This window comes from Dasypus novemcinctus, chromosome 10, assembly GCF_030445035.2.
Source record: "Dasypus novemcinctus isolate mDasNov1 chromosome 10, mDasNov1.1.hap2, whole genome shotgun sequence".
Lineage (NCBI taxonomy): Eukaryota > Metazoa > Chordata > Mammalia > Cingulata > Dasypodidae > Dasypus > Dasypus novemcinctus.
This window is the reverse complement of record NC_080682.1, coordinates 43767170-43780691: the sequence shown is the minus strand read 5'-3', so window position 1 is coordinate 43780691 and position 13522 is coordinate 43767170. Positions and strand designations below refer to the sequence as shown.

Below are 13522 nucleotides of genomic sequence, written 5' to 3'. Positions count from 1 at the left end.
TCTCCGTGTGTGTGGCACCATTCTTGGGCAGGCTGCACTTTCTTTCCCGCTGAGCGGCTCTCCTTACGAGGCACACTCCTTGCACGTGGGGCTCCCCTACACGGCGGGGGGCACCCCTGCTTGGCACGGCACTCCCTGTGCGCATCAGCACTTCACATGGGCCAGCTGCACACGGGTCAAAGAGGCCTGGGGTTTGAACCACGGACCTCCCATGTGGTAGGCAGATGTCGTATCCATTGGGCCAAATCCGCTTCCCTCTATATGGTTTTTATTTTTATTCTGGTAACATACATACAACATAAAATTTCCTGTTTTAACCACTTTCATGTACACAATTCAGTGGTGTTAACTACATTCATAATTTTGTGCTACCATCAACACCATCCATTACCAAAACTATTCTATTACCCCAAATGGAAATTGTTCCAATTAAGCATTAACTCCCTATTTCCCACTTCCACTGCTGCCCATGGTAAACTATTCTAATTTCTGGATCTATGAATATGCATAGTCTAATTATTTTAAATAAGTGAGATAATATAATACTTGTCCTCTTGTGTCTGAGCTTATTTCTCTCAACATAATGTTTTCAAGGTTCATCCATATTGCATGTATCAGAACTTCATTCCTTTTTTTCTTTTATTTTTTATTAGAGAAATTGTGAGCTTACAAACCAATCATGCATAATGTGCAGAATTGCCATATATCACCCCTCTACATCTTACATCGTTGTGGAACATTTGTTACAGATTATGAAAGAACATAACCAGACTACTACCATTAACTATGGTCCATAGTGTACACATGGTATATTTTTTCTATACACCACCTATTATTAACACTTTGCATTAGTATTGTACATTTGTTAGAGTTCATGAGAGAACACTCTCATATTTATACGTTAATCACAGTCTATCTTCCACCACATGGTTCATTGTGTTATATAGTCCCATGCCTTGTACACTCAGTGGCTCTCACTTCATTCATTTTCATGACTAACTAATATTCCATTCTATGTATAGATCACATTTTGTTTATCCATTCTTCTATTGATAGACACTTGGGTTGTTTCTACCTTTAGGTTCTCGTGAATATTGTTTCTTTGGACATTGGTGTACAAATATTTGTTCAAGTGCCTGGTTTCAATTCTTTGCAGTATATACCTAGAAGTGGGATTGCAGGGTCATATGGTAATTCTATACTTGATTTTCTGAGGAAGTATAAAACTGGCTTCCACAGTGGCTCTACCAATTTACATTGCCACCAGCAATGTATGAGGGCTCCTATTTCTCCACATCCTGGCTAATACTTGTTCTTTTCTTTTCATTTCTTCCTTCCTTCTTCTTCTTCTCTCTCTCTCTCTCTCTCTCTCTCTCTCTCTCTCTCTCTCTCTCTCTCATAGTAGCTATACTAGTGGGTATGAAATGGTATTTCATTATGGTTTTGATTTTCATTTCCCTAATGGCTAATGATGTCGAGTATCTTTTTATGTGCTTTTTGGCCATTTGTAAATCTTCTTTGAAGAAATGTGCATTCAAATCCTTTGCCCAGGGAAGCGGACTTGGCCCAATGGATAATGGACTTGGCCTACCACATGGGAGGTCCGCGGTTCAAACCCTGGGCCTCCTTGACCCATGTGGAGCTGGCCCATGTGCAGCGCTGATGTGTGCAAGGAGTGCCATGCCATGCGGGGTGTCCCCCGTGTAGGGGAGCCCCATGCACAAGGAGTGCACCCCGTAAGGAGAGCCACCCAGCACAAAAGAAAGTACAGCCTGTCCAAGAATGGCACCACACACACGGAGAGCTGACACAAGATGATGCAACAACAACAAAAAAGAGATACAGATTCCTGGTGCCGCTAATAAGGATAGAAGCAGTCACAGAAGAACACACAGCGAATGGACACAGAGAGCAGACCACTTGGGGGGGGGAAGGGGAGAGAAATAAATAAAAAAAAAGAAAACAAATCATCCACCCATTTTTTACTGGATCTTTTTTTTGGGTGTATATTAAAATTATTTTAAAATCTGTGTCCAATGACTCCTATATCTGTATCTCCAATGACTGTCTTTCTAGTATTGTTTTTTCTCTTGGTTACTGGTCATTTGATCTTGTCTTGTAGGGGTACTTGGAAGTTCTGGGTGGAGCTCTTCCCCCCCAGAGAATTTTATTTTGTCCCTTGAAGGCAGGTAAGCTCGAAACAGATCATCTTAATCTGATCAGAGATTGAAATTATTTGAACCTGGCTTCAGTCTTTGTGAGGATGGTTTCTTTCCAGTTTACTCTTATTTCTAGGGTGTCAGGGCCTAACTAAAAGTCAGATTTTTTCCCCCAAGTCCTCTCCTCCTTGGCAGGTCTGAACTACAGTTTTGTCCCCCTAGCCCTGTGAGACTGAAAAAGTCTCCACTCTTTTTAGCCTTCAAGTCACCACTTCCGTTCAACTTCTATGTAGTTTTGTTTCTCTGCTCCTAAATCATAGATTTCTAATCTACATCTGCCTCAAGGGGAAAAGCAGCATCCAAATGTCAGACTTGTCTTTCTTCTCTTCTCCAGGATCTTGGACTTCAAGTCTTGGCTGCCTTGACAGTTCTCCAATGCCTACAAAATTTTCTTTAAATTCATGCATTTTATGTAACATTCTTAGTTGTTTTCGACAGAAGATTGGTCAGACACAAACTAATCCATCATAACTGGAATTGCAAGTCTCAAATAGATTGTTTTGATGTCTTGTCCAGCTTTTCTAGTCATTCTTAGAGCAAGAATTGGTCATAACCATTAGTATGCTATTGCTAGATATACACATATTTCTAGATATGGCTATATATACACATAAATATTTAAAAACAAATCAATTTTATTGATACATATTAATAAAACATACAATTCATCCAAAGTGTACAATCAATGGTATTTAGTATAATCATGTTGTTGTATATTCATCACTTCAATCATTATTAGAGCATTTTCATTATTTCACACACATGAATCTTTTTTAAAGATTCATTATTATTTTTTATTTATTTCTCTCCCTTTCCCAGCCGCTGCCCCCCCCCCGAGTTGTCTGCTCTCTGTGTCCATTCGCTGTGTGTTCGTCTGTGTCCGCTTGTATTCTTGTCAGCAGCACCTGGAATCTGTATCTCGTTTTGTTGCATCAACTTGCTGCGTCAGCTCTCCATGTGTGCGGTGCCATTCCTGGGTGGGCTGCACTTTTTTTGCATGGGACGGCTCTCCTTACAGGGCGCACTCCTTGCATGTGGGGCTCCCTTACGCAGGGGACACCCTTGCGTGGCATGGCACTCATTGTGTACATCAGTACCGCACGTGGGCTAGCTCCACACGGGTCAAGAAGGTCCTGGGTTTGAACTGCGGACCTCCCATGTGGTAGGAGGACGTTCTATCTGTTGATCCAAGTCCTCTTCCCTGTTGGCTTTTATAAAGGGTATTTATTTATTTGGGGTAAAAGCTTACAGTCACAGGCCATAAATAGTAATTTACTTCCCTCACCAAAATCTGTTGCCATGTGTTGGAGCAAAATAGCTGCCAGTCTCTGCAAGGATTCAGCCTTCCTCTTCCTCCTAAGGCTCCATGGTCCCAGCTCCTTCAGTTCTCAACTGTAGGCTAGCATAAGGCTTGTCTCTCTCCCAGGGGCTCATTTTTTTCCAGGCTTTCTCAGCTGTTAAGGGCTCTGATCTCTTTAGCTGCAAACTATCAGGTGAAAGGCTCATCTCTTTCCTTGGGACTCCAGCATCCAAAACTAAACTCTCTGTTCTCCTTCTCCATGTATTTACTTCTGTGTAACAATCTGTTTTATCTCCACCAAGGGAGTGGAGACTCAATCCTGCATGCCCTAATGACATGGTCAAATAAAAGCCCTAATCTTGATTTATTAAAGTAAAAGTGAAACCTCCAAATCTAATAAAATTTAATATACCCAGAGGAACAGACCAGTTTATAAATACGATCCAATATCTACTTTTGGAATTCATAAATATTATCAAACTACCACAACTTGTATTCAGCAAACTACAATAGACTGTTAAAAGAAATACAAAAAGTCCTAAGTAATTGGAAGAATATTCCATGTTCACAGATTAGAAGACTAAATATCATTAAAATGTCAATTTAGGGCAAGTCCAATGAACCGGAGAGTAGGTATTGCAATTCTCCTGAGGCTCAGGGCCCAGCTGGCACATAGACAGTCCAGAGATTCAAGTCTCCTGAGCATACAACAACCCCAGCACCAACCACAGGTTCAGTAAAAGTGACAGAAGAGGCATGTGTAGAAAGGTCACATCTGAGTCCAACTCCATCACACTCATGAGCACAAATTCCAAAGCAGGGCCCACTGGCAAGGCACTGAACTCCAGAGCCATCTGTCATGACTGTAGGACCTGGGTGTCTCTGTAGTCCTCAGGAGCACCACTATCTGGGAGTTGTATCTTTGTATCTACTTTGGCTGTCTCTGAGATCCTGCTGAAATGTGCATAAGTGCAACCCCTCTGATGACCTCCCAACTCATTTTGAAGACTCTTAGCCATATAAACTCATTTGTCTTTACCATTTCCCCCTTTTATTCAAGGTCTTTTTCTATTTGCATTACCAGCTGGTGCTTTATACTAATCCCTTGGCACCAGGGAGGCTTATCCCCAGGAGTCAAGTCCCATACTGGGGGGGAAGGTAATGCATTTACATGCTGAGTTTGGCTTAGAAAGTGGCCGCATTTGTGCAACATGGAGGTTCTCAGGAGGTAACTCTTAGGCACCCTGTGGCTCTAGGCCTAGTTGAAATTTCAAGCACACTGTCTCAGCTAACAGGGAGGTGAAGATGGTAACCAGCACACCAGGGAACTGAGAAAGTCTACAGCTACAAGCAGGAGAATTCCATCCATCAGCCATGGGGGATCTAAGTCCCCTCTCGATCTAGAGGTGGCATGGACATCATCATCCCAGGGTCCTCAGGATGGAGGAATAAAATATGAATTAGAGTGGACTTACTGGTATACTTACTGGTATTCTACTATAGAACTATTGTGATTCTAGCAATGAAAGAAATTATATCATTGATGTGGAGACAGTGGCCACAGGAGTTGCTGAAGGCAGGAAGAGGGAGAAAGGGTTGTGATATTGAGGCATTTTCAGGACTTGGAGTTGTCCTCAATGACATTACAGGGACAGATGAAGGACATAATATATATTGTCAAAGCCCAATGAATGGACTGGGAGAGAGTGTAAACTACAACATAAACTATAATCCATGCTGTGTAGCAATGCTCCAAATTGTACTCACCAAATGCAATGAATATACAACACTAATGAAAGTTGTCAATGTGGGAGGGGTGAGGGGTTTGGGGAGTGGGGTATATGGAAACCTCTATTTTTTAACATAGTATTTTGTGTGATTTATGTATCTTTTAAAAAAAAGATAATAAAAAATGTCAATTCTACCCAAATTGATATACAGATTCAATGCAATCCCGATAAAAATTCCATCAGCATTTTTTAAATAAATGGAAAATACAATTAGCAAATTTATTTGGAAGGGTAAGGGGTCCCATATAGCCAGAAACATCTTAAAAAAGGAAAAGTGAAATTGGAGAACTCTCACCTCTGGACTTTAAATTATATTACCTAGCTATAGTGGTAAAAAACATCATGGTGCTGGCATAAAGACAGACACATAGACCAAAGGAACCTAATTGATGGTTCAGAAACAGACCCTCAAATCTATGGTCAGGTGATTTTTGACTAGCTTGTCAAACCCACCCAGGTTTGACAGAACAGATCACTCAACAAATTGTGCTGGGAGAACTAGATACCCATAGCTAAAAGAAAGAGAGAGGACCCCTATCTCATACCTTATACAAAAATTAACTCAAAATGGATCAAAAACTAAGTGTAAAAACAAGAACAACAACACTTCTAAAAGAAAATGTAGGAAAGCATCTTCAAGATCCAATGGTAGATGGTGGATTCTGAAAAGAGATTAGAGGAGGACTGAGATGGACTACTGATGCTTAATGTATGTAAAAGTTTTAATTAACTACTGTAAAAGTGTGGAAATGTATAGAGTTGATGGTAACACATTATGGTGAGTAACAGCTGGTTTATTAATATAAATGAGAAAATGGATGGAAAGGGTAGTGTAAGGATGTATTATAAATGTCACCTGAAAGAAATCTAGAGAATAATCTAGGGACTGAATAACAGTAAACCCAGAGGTGGATGAGAATCGTATTGATGGTACAGATGCAAGAGTGTCCTTTGTGAGCTAGAGCAGATGTACATCACAATTGCAGGGTAGTGGGAATGTGGAGAAGCACAGGAAAAGCAAAACTTGAGTCATCTATGTACTGTGATTAACAGCAATACTGTAATATTCATGCATCTATGCCAAAGATGTACTGGGTTGATAATGGGGGAGTATGGGAAAAGTGTGCCAAATGTATGCTATGGACCATTAGTTTGTGATTATAGTCTGATAACATCATGTCATAAATGTAACAGATGTTCAACCATGTATGGTGTGTTGGTAGTGTTGTATGGGAATTCTGCACATGTGCATGACTGTTTTGTAAGTTCAAAACTTCTGTAATAAAAATAATTTTGAAAAATAAAAATAGGGTGGGTTAAGGTAAAAATACACCAAATGTAAGATATAGTCTATAGTTAGTAGTAAGGTTGTGATGATATTCTTTCAGAATTTATAAGATATATGTTATAAATAATGCAAGGTGTGGGTAGTAGGTTGATGTATGGGACCCCTGTTTGATGTTATGCATGTTTGCTTTGTAAGTTCATAACTTTTACTATACCCTTATTGTTTATGTATGTTCATGTATAAATGATATAAAAATAATAATAATAGGGTGGGTTGGGGAAAAATATACCAAATGTAAGATTTGGTCAGGAGTGATATTTTGAGGATGATCTTTCATTGTTCGTTAAAAATGCTTCACAACAATACAAGGTGTGATGATTAGGCTAACATGTCAATTTGGCCAGGTTATTGTGCCCAGTCATTTGGCCAAGCAATCACTGGGCTAACTGCAATACAAGGATATTTATGGACTTTAGTCACCAGTGACTTTACTGCATAGATGGCTTATTACATCTACCATCAACCAGGGAGATTGCTGTCAGCAATGAGTATGTTTTATCCAATCAGTTGAATGCCTGAAAAGGGGAAGGGATTTCAGTATTCAGAGAAAATTTCCCAGCTTGTCTTTGGACAGCCAACATCTCCCAGGAAGTCATAAATGACCTTCATCAGACCCTTATTGGAGCCCCTAGTTTGAACCTATCTGTAGAATCTGGAGTTTTGCATCCCCAAGGTCACATGAGAGAATTTTGTAAAATCTCATACCATTCATAGATTTCTTCTATTGATTCTCTTTTCCTAGAGAATCCTGACTAATATACAAGGTATTGGTTATCGGGAGAGATATGAGAGTCCTGTATGATATAAGGTATGCTTGTTTTGTAAGTTCAGAACAATTACGATACATTTATTGTTTATGTATGTTTATGTATGAGTGATATACTTCAATAAATTTTTTAAAATATTTTTTAAAAGGTAATGATCACATAATGTGTGATATCAATTATATGACATTCTATAAAAGGTAAAACTACAGTGACAGAGAACAGATCATTGGTTGTAGTGTGTTAGGGGTGAGGGGAAAGTGTGACTGCAAAGGGAAAGCATGAAGGAGTTTTTTTAAGTTGACAGAACTTTTCTGCATCCTCATTATAATAGTAATTACTTGGATCTACACATGTGTTCAAATTCATAGAATGGTACACCAGAAAAAAGAGTCACATTTTCTGTATGATAATTTAAAAAATAAAAGTAAAACTAAAACCTTTTTTAAAAAACTAACCTAAAAACAAGCAATGTGGAGAGCTTCCTGATCTCTAGGCCTGCGCCCCGGGGCCAGCTACCTGGCTTCTCTCATGGGGGGCAGATGTTTACCCAGGCCTGGTTCTTCACTTCCTGGTCCATCATCACTCACTGCCTTTTTCCTTCCTCACTTCATTCACTTCCTTCATCTTTGGAGCCGGAAGGAGCATCGCAGGGCTGAAGTTTAACCCTTTCAATACCAACCAGTTTTTTACCTCTTCAATGGAGGGAACAACTAGGCTGCAAAACTTTAACAGCAACACTCTAAGTTTTTATGAGCTCAGGCACCTACAAGTGAATGGTTTTTTGTGTTTTTTAAATTCATTTTTTCCCTCATAGTAACATTTTTTTTTTAAGATTTATTTATTTTTTTCTCCCCACCCCTGTCCCATTGTTTGCACTCACTGTCTGATTGTCTTCTTTTTAGGAGGCACCAGGAACTGAACCTGGGGCCTCACATGTGGGAGGGAGGCACCTAATCACTTGAGCCACCTCCGCTCCCTATTTGTTGTATTGATATGGGCTATGGGTGGGAGGATCTTTGTCTCTTCAGATATAACCTTAACCTAAACTCTCTGTCCTGACTTGTAGGTGTGGAACAGTAAGAGGCTGCAGTCCTGCTCTTGGTGAGCATGACAATGACTCCAGTCCCAGGAGGCAATTAGCAATGCAAACTCTATACACATACCAGTCAGTCCAGGGAAACTCTGATGGTGGTGATGCCGAAACTTAAGGGAACTTGGACTTGGCCTCGAATGGGAAATATAATATAGCCTGTGCATAAATTCAAAATCATCTAATTCTGTATCCAAGTGTGCCTTGTCTCTAAAAATTCAGTTTAGTGATATGGGCTTTGAATGCTCAGAAAGGATGTAAGACTGAATGTGTATTCAAGGCTGCATCCAGACAGAATGTGGGCAAGATGCTAATTCAAGCTCACCTGAGGTGTGAGCGATATGTTAATTCAAAACCTACCTGGTATTCAGGCAAAGACTTAATTAACAAAGAAAGTAGTTTTCTTTGATAAAAGCACCATTTGACTCCCCACCCTGTATAAAAGGAATTTGAAAATCTTGTTGGGGGCTCGGGTTTGAAACAGAAAGCACTCGAGTCCGGCTGGCCGTCAATAAATCATTTTTCCTTCTCAAAATCATTTCCAAGTCCTGGCCTTTCTATAAGCAAATAATTGAACCTCTCTCAAATTCTACAACAGTGTCTCTCGTGTTTTCTTGCTGTGTTTCTTGGTTGTGTCATCTTGTTGTGTCAGCTTGCTGCACCTGCCAGTCACATCAGCTTGCTGTCTTGCTCGTCTTCTTTAGGAGGCACCAGGAACTGAACCGCTTCCCTGCAAGTGAGTTTAATCAGTAGGGAAAGGGCTTCTAGGCTCTGTGTGTAGTTCTGGCAAGAGGATCCAGATCCCATTTCCTTTAGCCAAACCTGGCCCAGGAAAGAAGGGAAAGGCATTAGCTACTTTCCATCCTTCCCACTATTTCTCAAACTCTCTCTGGTTTCCTTCCCTTTGGTCCAAGAGGGTTACTGCTTTGGGGAGGTGTTCTAGAGCCTCAGCTCCTCTCAGCAAGGGAAGGCCTTAAGTCCTTCTGTAAGTCATACCTCTATTAGACTAGAGCTTGATTCTAACTAGATAAGTCAGCATGACATTGGCCTAGAAAGCCACTTAGAGAATGGAGCAGGTACTACAAACTTAAGGTATAATTCCCTGCATTTGCTGATCAGTACCTTGGTGGAAGTTTAAATGGATAGAATCATATCCATAAAGTACTCTGGACTCCCCTCTCCACCCCCCCTCCCCAGCAAGTGGCTGGAGAAATCACAAAACACATGTTACTTTCATTTCTAGCCAGAAACACAACTCCAACTGTTCCCTAAGGAATTAGGTGAAGGTGTTGAGGCCTAACTAGCATTGCTGTTGTCCTGGGCTGCCCCATAGGGTTAAGAAATAGATGTGCGATTAGGACAGGAGGCTGGATAGACTCCATTCCCGGTTACTCTTCACAAGAAACCCTCTCTCTTAAAGATATTTGCAGTGGATGCTAAGAGGCAGTGTAGTATGGATTAGGGGATTTGAGAGGAAAAAATGTGGATCCAAGTCCTCCTGGCTATGCATTAGGATCCCTGAAGGACCCTCCTGCCCAATCTCCTTGCCCTCAAGTAGTTTAAGGGGCAAAAGAGCAAGGGTAGAGCTTCTGGGTTATGTATGCATTTTTCCCTAACTGCTCAGAAGGGGGCAGAAGTTCCTTTCTAGCCAGCTCTGAAGACCGTAACTGGGAGATCTCTGGTTGAGAATGTCATCTCCTTTGACCCAAAGGGTGGGGTGTGAAGGGAGAGAGCAGGGAAATGAGCCTCAGAACCTAGGGTTAATTGTGGGGGTGGGGGGCTATCTTGGGGACCTGACTTATGGTTCAGAAGTTTGGCTGCTTCAGGGACTTTCCTTGCTGAGGATCCTGGGCCCAGCAGTAACTGCACAAACTTCTGAGCCCCAGTGCCCCCATGCCCTCAGTTTGGATGGGAGACAAGTCTGTGTGCACTTCACCCAGAATTCGTGGCAACATTTATTCATTCATTTAATGTATATTTATTGAATGCCTACTGCATGCCACACACTGGAACAGCATCATGAGAAAATGTACCTTGCCTTTGTTCCCAGGAACCTTACAGTTACTCTCTCCCTCCGGCTTCTGGTTTTGCAGCCGGGACACATCAGCCAAAAGCCAGGTGGTGGTCATGGGAGACTACGTGAGGCATGCAATCCTGCTGAACACAGGTTGCAGGGAGGTGCATTCTCTAGCGCTCAGAAGGTCCCTTCTCCCTCCCTTGCTCCCACACTTTGTTCTGGGCCCCCACTTGAAACAAGCTCTTCTCTGCAGCGTTGGAATCTCAGACTGCCTGTACCCACGCTGTGACTGGTTCCTGGCCACAGCCTCCGTACATGATCAGTCAAAATCTGGGGCCCGCCAGGTTAAGGCGGAAAGCCCGTTTCCTCTACTCACTGCCCCACAGGCCCACCATCAGCGCAGGTGTGATATGCCAGACCTCCGCTTTCCTGCCGTCTCTGCCTATCCACCTGCTCTTGGGGTCTTCCCTCAAAGGGGACAGAGAACCTAATGGTCAGAGCTTTACCCCTGGTAGCATCAGCCAGGCTGATGTCTTGGGACCTCTCTGGCGCCCCATCAGCTGCTGAGTTTCCAGAATGCTTTTGCCCATTGTTCGGGTTCACCTCTTCCCTTCTCCTCTGGTCTGGAGAGTAGTGGGATGGAGCGTGCCCTTGCAAGGGAAGGCCTGTGGAGGCTGGGACAACAGGGGATCTTTCGGTTCTGCCAGTTTATTTCAGCCCTGATGGAGCCTGGCTCCTGACCACTGACCAGAAGAGGAAGATGCAGGTTTACTCTGCTTCCCGGCGGGACCGCCATCAGGGCCTGATGCCACATGCTCACTTCCAGCACCTCGCACCCATCAAGGTGACTGATGGAGGGAAGCGAGCTCACAGGAAGGAGCTTCAGTCACAGGGACGGAGTATGTCGGCCTCTCACCCTGCTGGCTGGCTCTCCTCCTTTCCTCCCGCCTCTGCAATCCTATTTTGCTGGGTTTTGTCTCTCCGATAAGTTATTTCCCTGAGTTTCTGTTAGCCTGGCCCTGATCTCGTCACTGCGGGCATTTTCTAAGATCCTGGCCCTCTGTCCTGTCCTTTCACAGTTTCCATGACCTGTGTTTGTAGCTGAATCCACAAACTAGCCTTAACCTCCTTAGTTTGTTATGCAGATTTAGGTCACTGCCAAGAGTAGAGATCAGTCCCTCATTTTCCCTTCCCCTCCCAGTTTCCTCGTCATAGTTAATGGCTTCTCTAGTCTTAGTCCCCAAGATTCACAGCCTCAAGTCCTTGGGTTCCTTTCTTCACCAGGCCCCCATGCTAGTTCTTCAGCTCTAGTAGCTTGTATTCTTTTCCAAAACCACAGCCCTTGTTCAGACCTTGAGTTTCATGCCTTTTTCCCTTTGATCAGTATAGCACAGTGGTAGGGAGCACCAACCTAGGGTAGGCAGACATCCCCAAGTTTGAATGCTTGGGTGAGTTACTTAACTTTTGGATCTGTTTCCCCGACCTGTACAAAGAGAATAACAGTATCTAACTGTTAGGGCTGTAGGGAAGGTAAGCCAGTAGCCTAGAAGCACTTAGTACCATGCCTGGCACCTGGTAAGTACTCAGTAAATGAAGGGAATTTAGTATTAGAGTGGCTCTCATGTATCTCAAATCAAGTCCAAGCTCTTCATAATATCATCTGATGGTCTGCCCAGTTGGTGTTCCCAATGAGCCATCTGTCCTCATCTCCCACTACATCCCATTTGCTCTCTGTATCCAGCCAGCTTCCTGCGTGTGATTTCTTTGTGAATTATTTCTGATCCATTGCACATATCACATCTTCCTTCTTGCTAACCATGTCTTTCCTCCTTCAAAACTTCTTTGGGAAGGTCTCTCTCATCCCAATGGCTGTATGAGCTTATGAGGTAATCTGGGGAACATGGTTTCCTCCCCTTCTTATGCCACTATCTTCTACTCAACACTTTTTCACACTGATGGAGGAAAGATAGTAGTGGGGTTACTTCAGAATTTGTCCTATTTAGCTGTGGGTATTGGAAGCTTTTTGCTTTGTTGTATGCTTACCTCTTTAGTTAATGTCTGGGTCAGATAGGTGGTCAAACAGTAGTTGTTACGATCTCAGGAAACACAGAAGAGAAGGTCTAATGGTGTCCTAAGAGTCAGGGAGGCCAGCTAGGGATTAAAACTTTACAATAGATGCACATGCAACAGAAAATCATTACTGTAGTTTCATGACGGTCTCATCTCCATTATTAGCTTGTCAGTGGCAGAGAGTACGTTCTTGTGGCCAGCCTTTCCATCTCCTAGGCAACCCGGCATCCTCTGTACAGCCGCATTGTTGTGGACTGATACCCAGATCCTAATTTCCAAAGTTATATCCCCTATGAATTAAGGACGATTGATGTGCTTGATGGAAGCTCAGGGAAGGTGATGTGTCAATTCTCTGACCCAGAATCCCCTGGTACCACTTTGCTGAGCTTGGGCACTCAAATAATTATTTGAATCAACTTACTTTATTGATCCAAAATAACCCAAAATTGGTCCTTGGCTGTCCTTCCCTGATTCTGCCAATACCCTCACCCCCTCCTCACTCTCGTACCCTTGTCTCTGCAGCTGAGTGAGTTCAATCCCATGGGGGACACGCTGGCCTCTGTGATGGGTGAATAGAAGCAGTAACTTTTATTCACTTGCCCAACCCTACCCCCCAAGATTCAGTGCCAGCTAACCTCAGTCACAGTAATTCCAGGGAAGTGGTCAGCGAACAAGACAGTGGTCTCTTTGGCCTAGACACTGTCCCTCTTGCTTTGTCTCAGTCATGGTAATGCCTGGCTGCTGTCCAGTTTCTTGATATTTCCTTATAAAGTCCTAGTTCCCTGGGCCAGTCCCAAGTTCTCAGAGACTGATAATGGAAGGTGCAAGCCAGACTGCAAGCCACCCCTCCTAGGTTATCACATTCTCCTTTGGAGCCAGGAGGAAGCTGAGACACAGACGTGAGAGACATTAATGAAGGTG

At 42.8% G+C, this 13522-nt stretch overlaps 1 protein-coding gene across 1 annotated transcript in view; it reads left to right on the top strand.

Annotated features, from left to right (window-relative positions):
- Window positions 1–13131, top strand: part of DDB2 (damage specific DNA binding protein 2) — a 37087-nt gene extending 23956 nt beyond the window's left edge. The window contains 8 exon segments of the mRNA XM_071218357.1: window positions 8057–8183; window positions 9219–9250; window positions 10565–10715; window positions 10785–10878; window positions 10880–10934; window positions 11239–11375; window positions 12818–12971; window positions 13124–13131. Of these exon segments, the coding sequence (XP_071074458.1) occupies window positions 8057–8183; window positions 9219–9250; window positions 10565–10715; window positions 10785–10878; window positions 10880–10934; window positions 11239–11375; window positions 12818–12971; window positions 13124–13131 (758 nt within the window).
- Window positions 13132–13522: the final 391 nt, after the last annotated feature.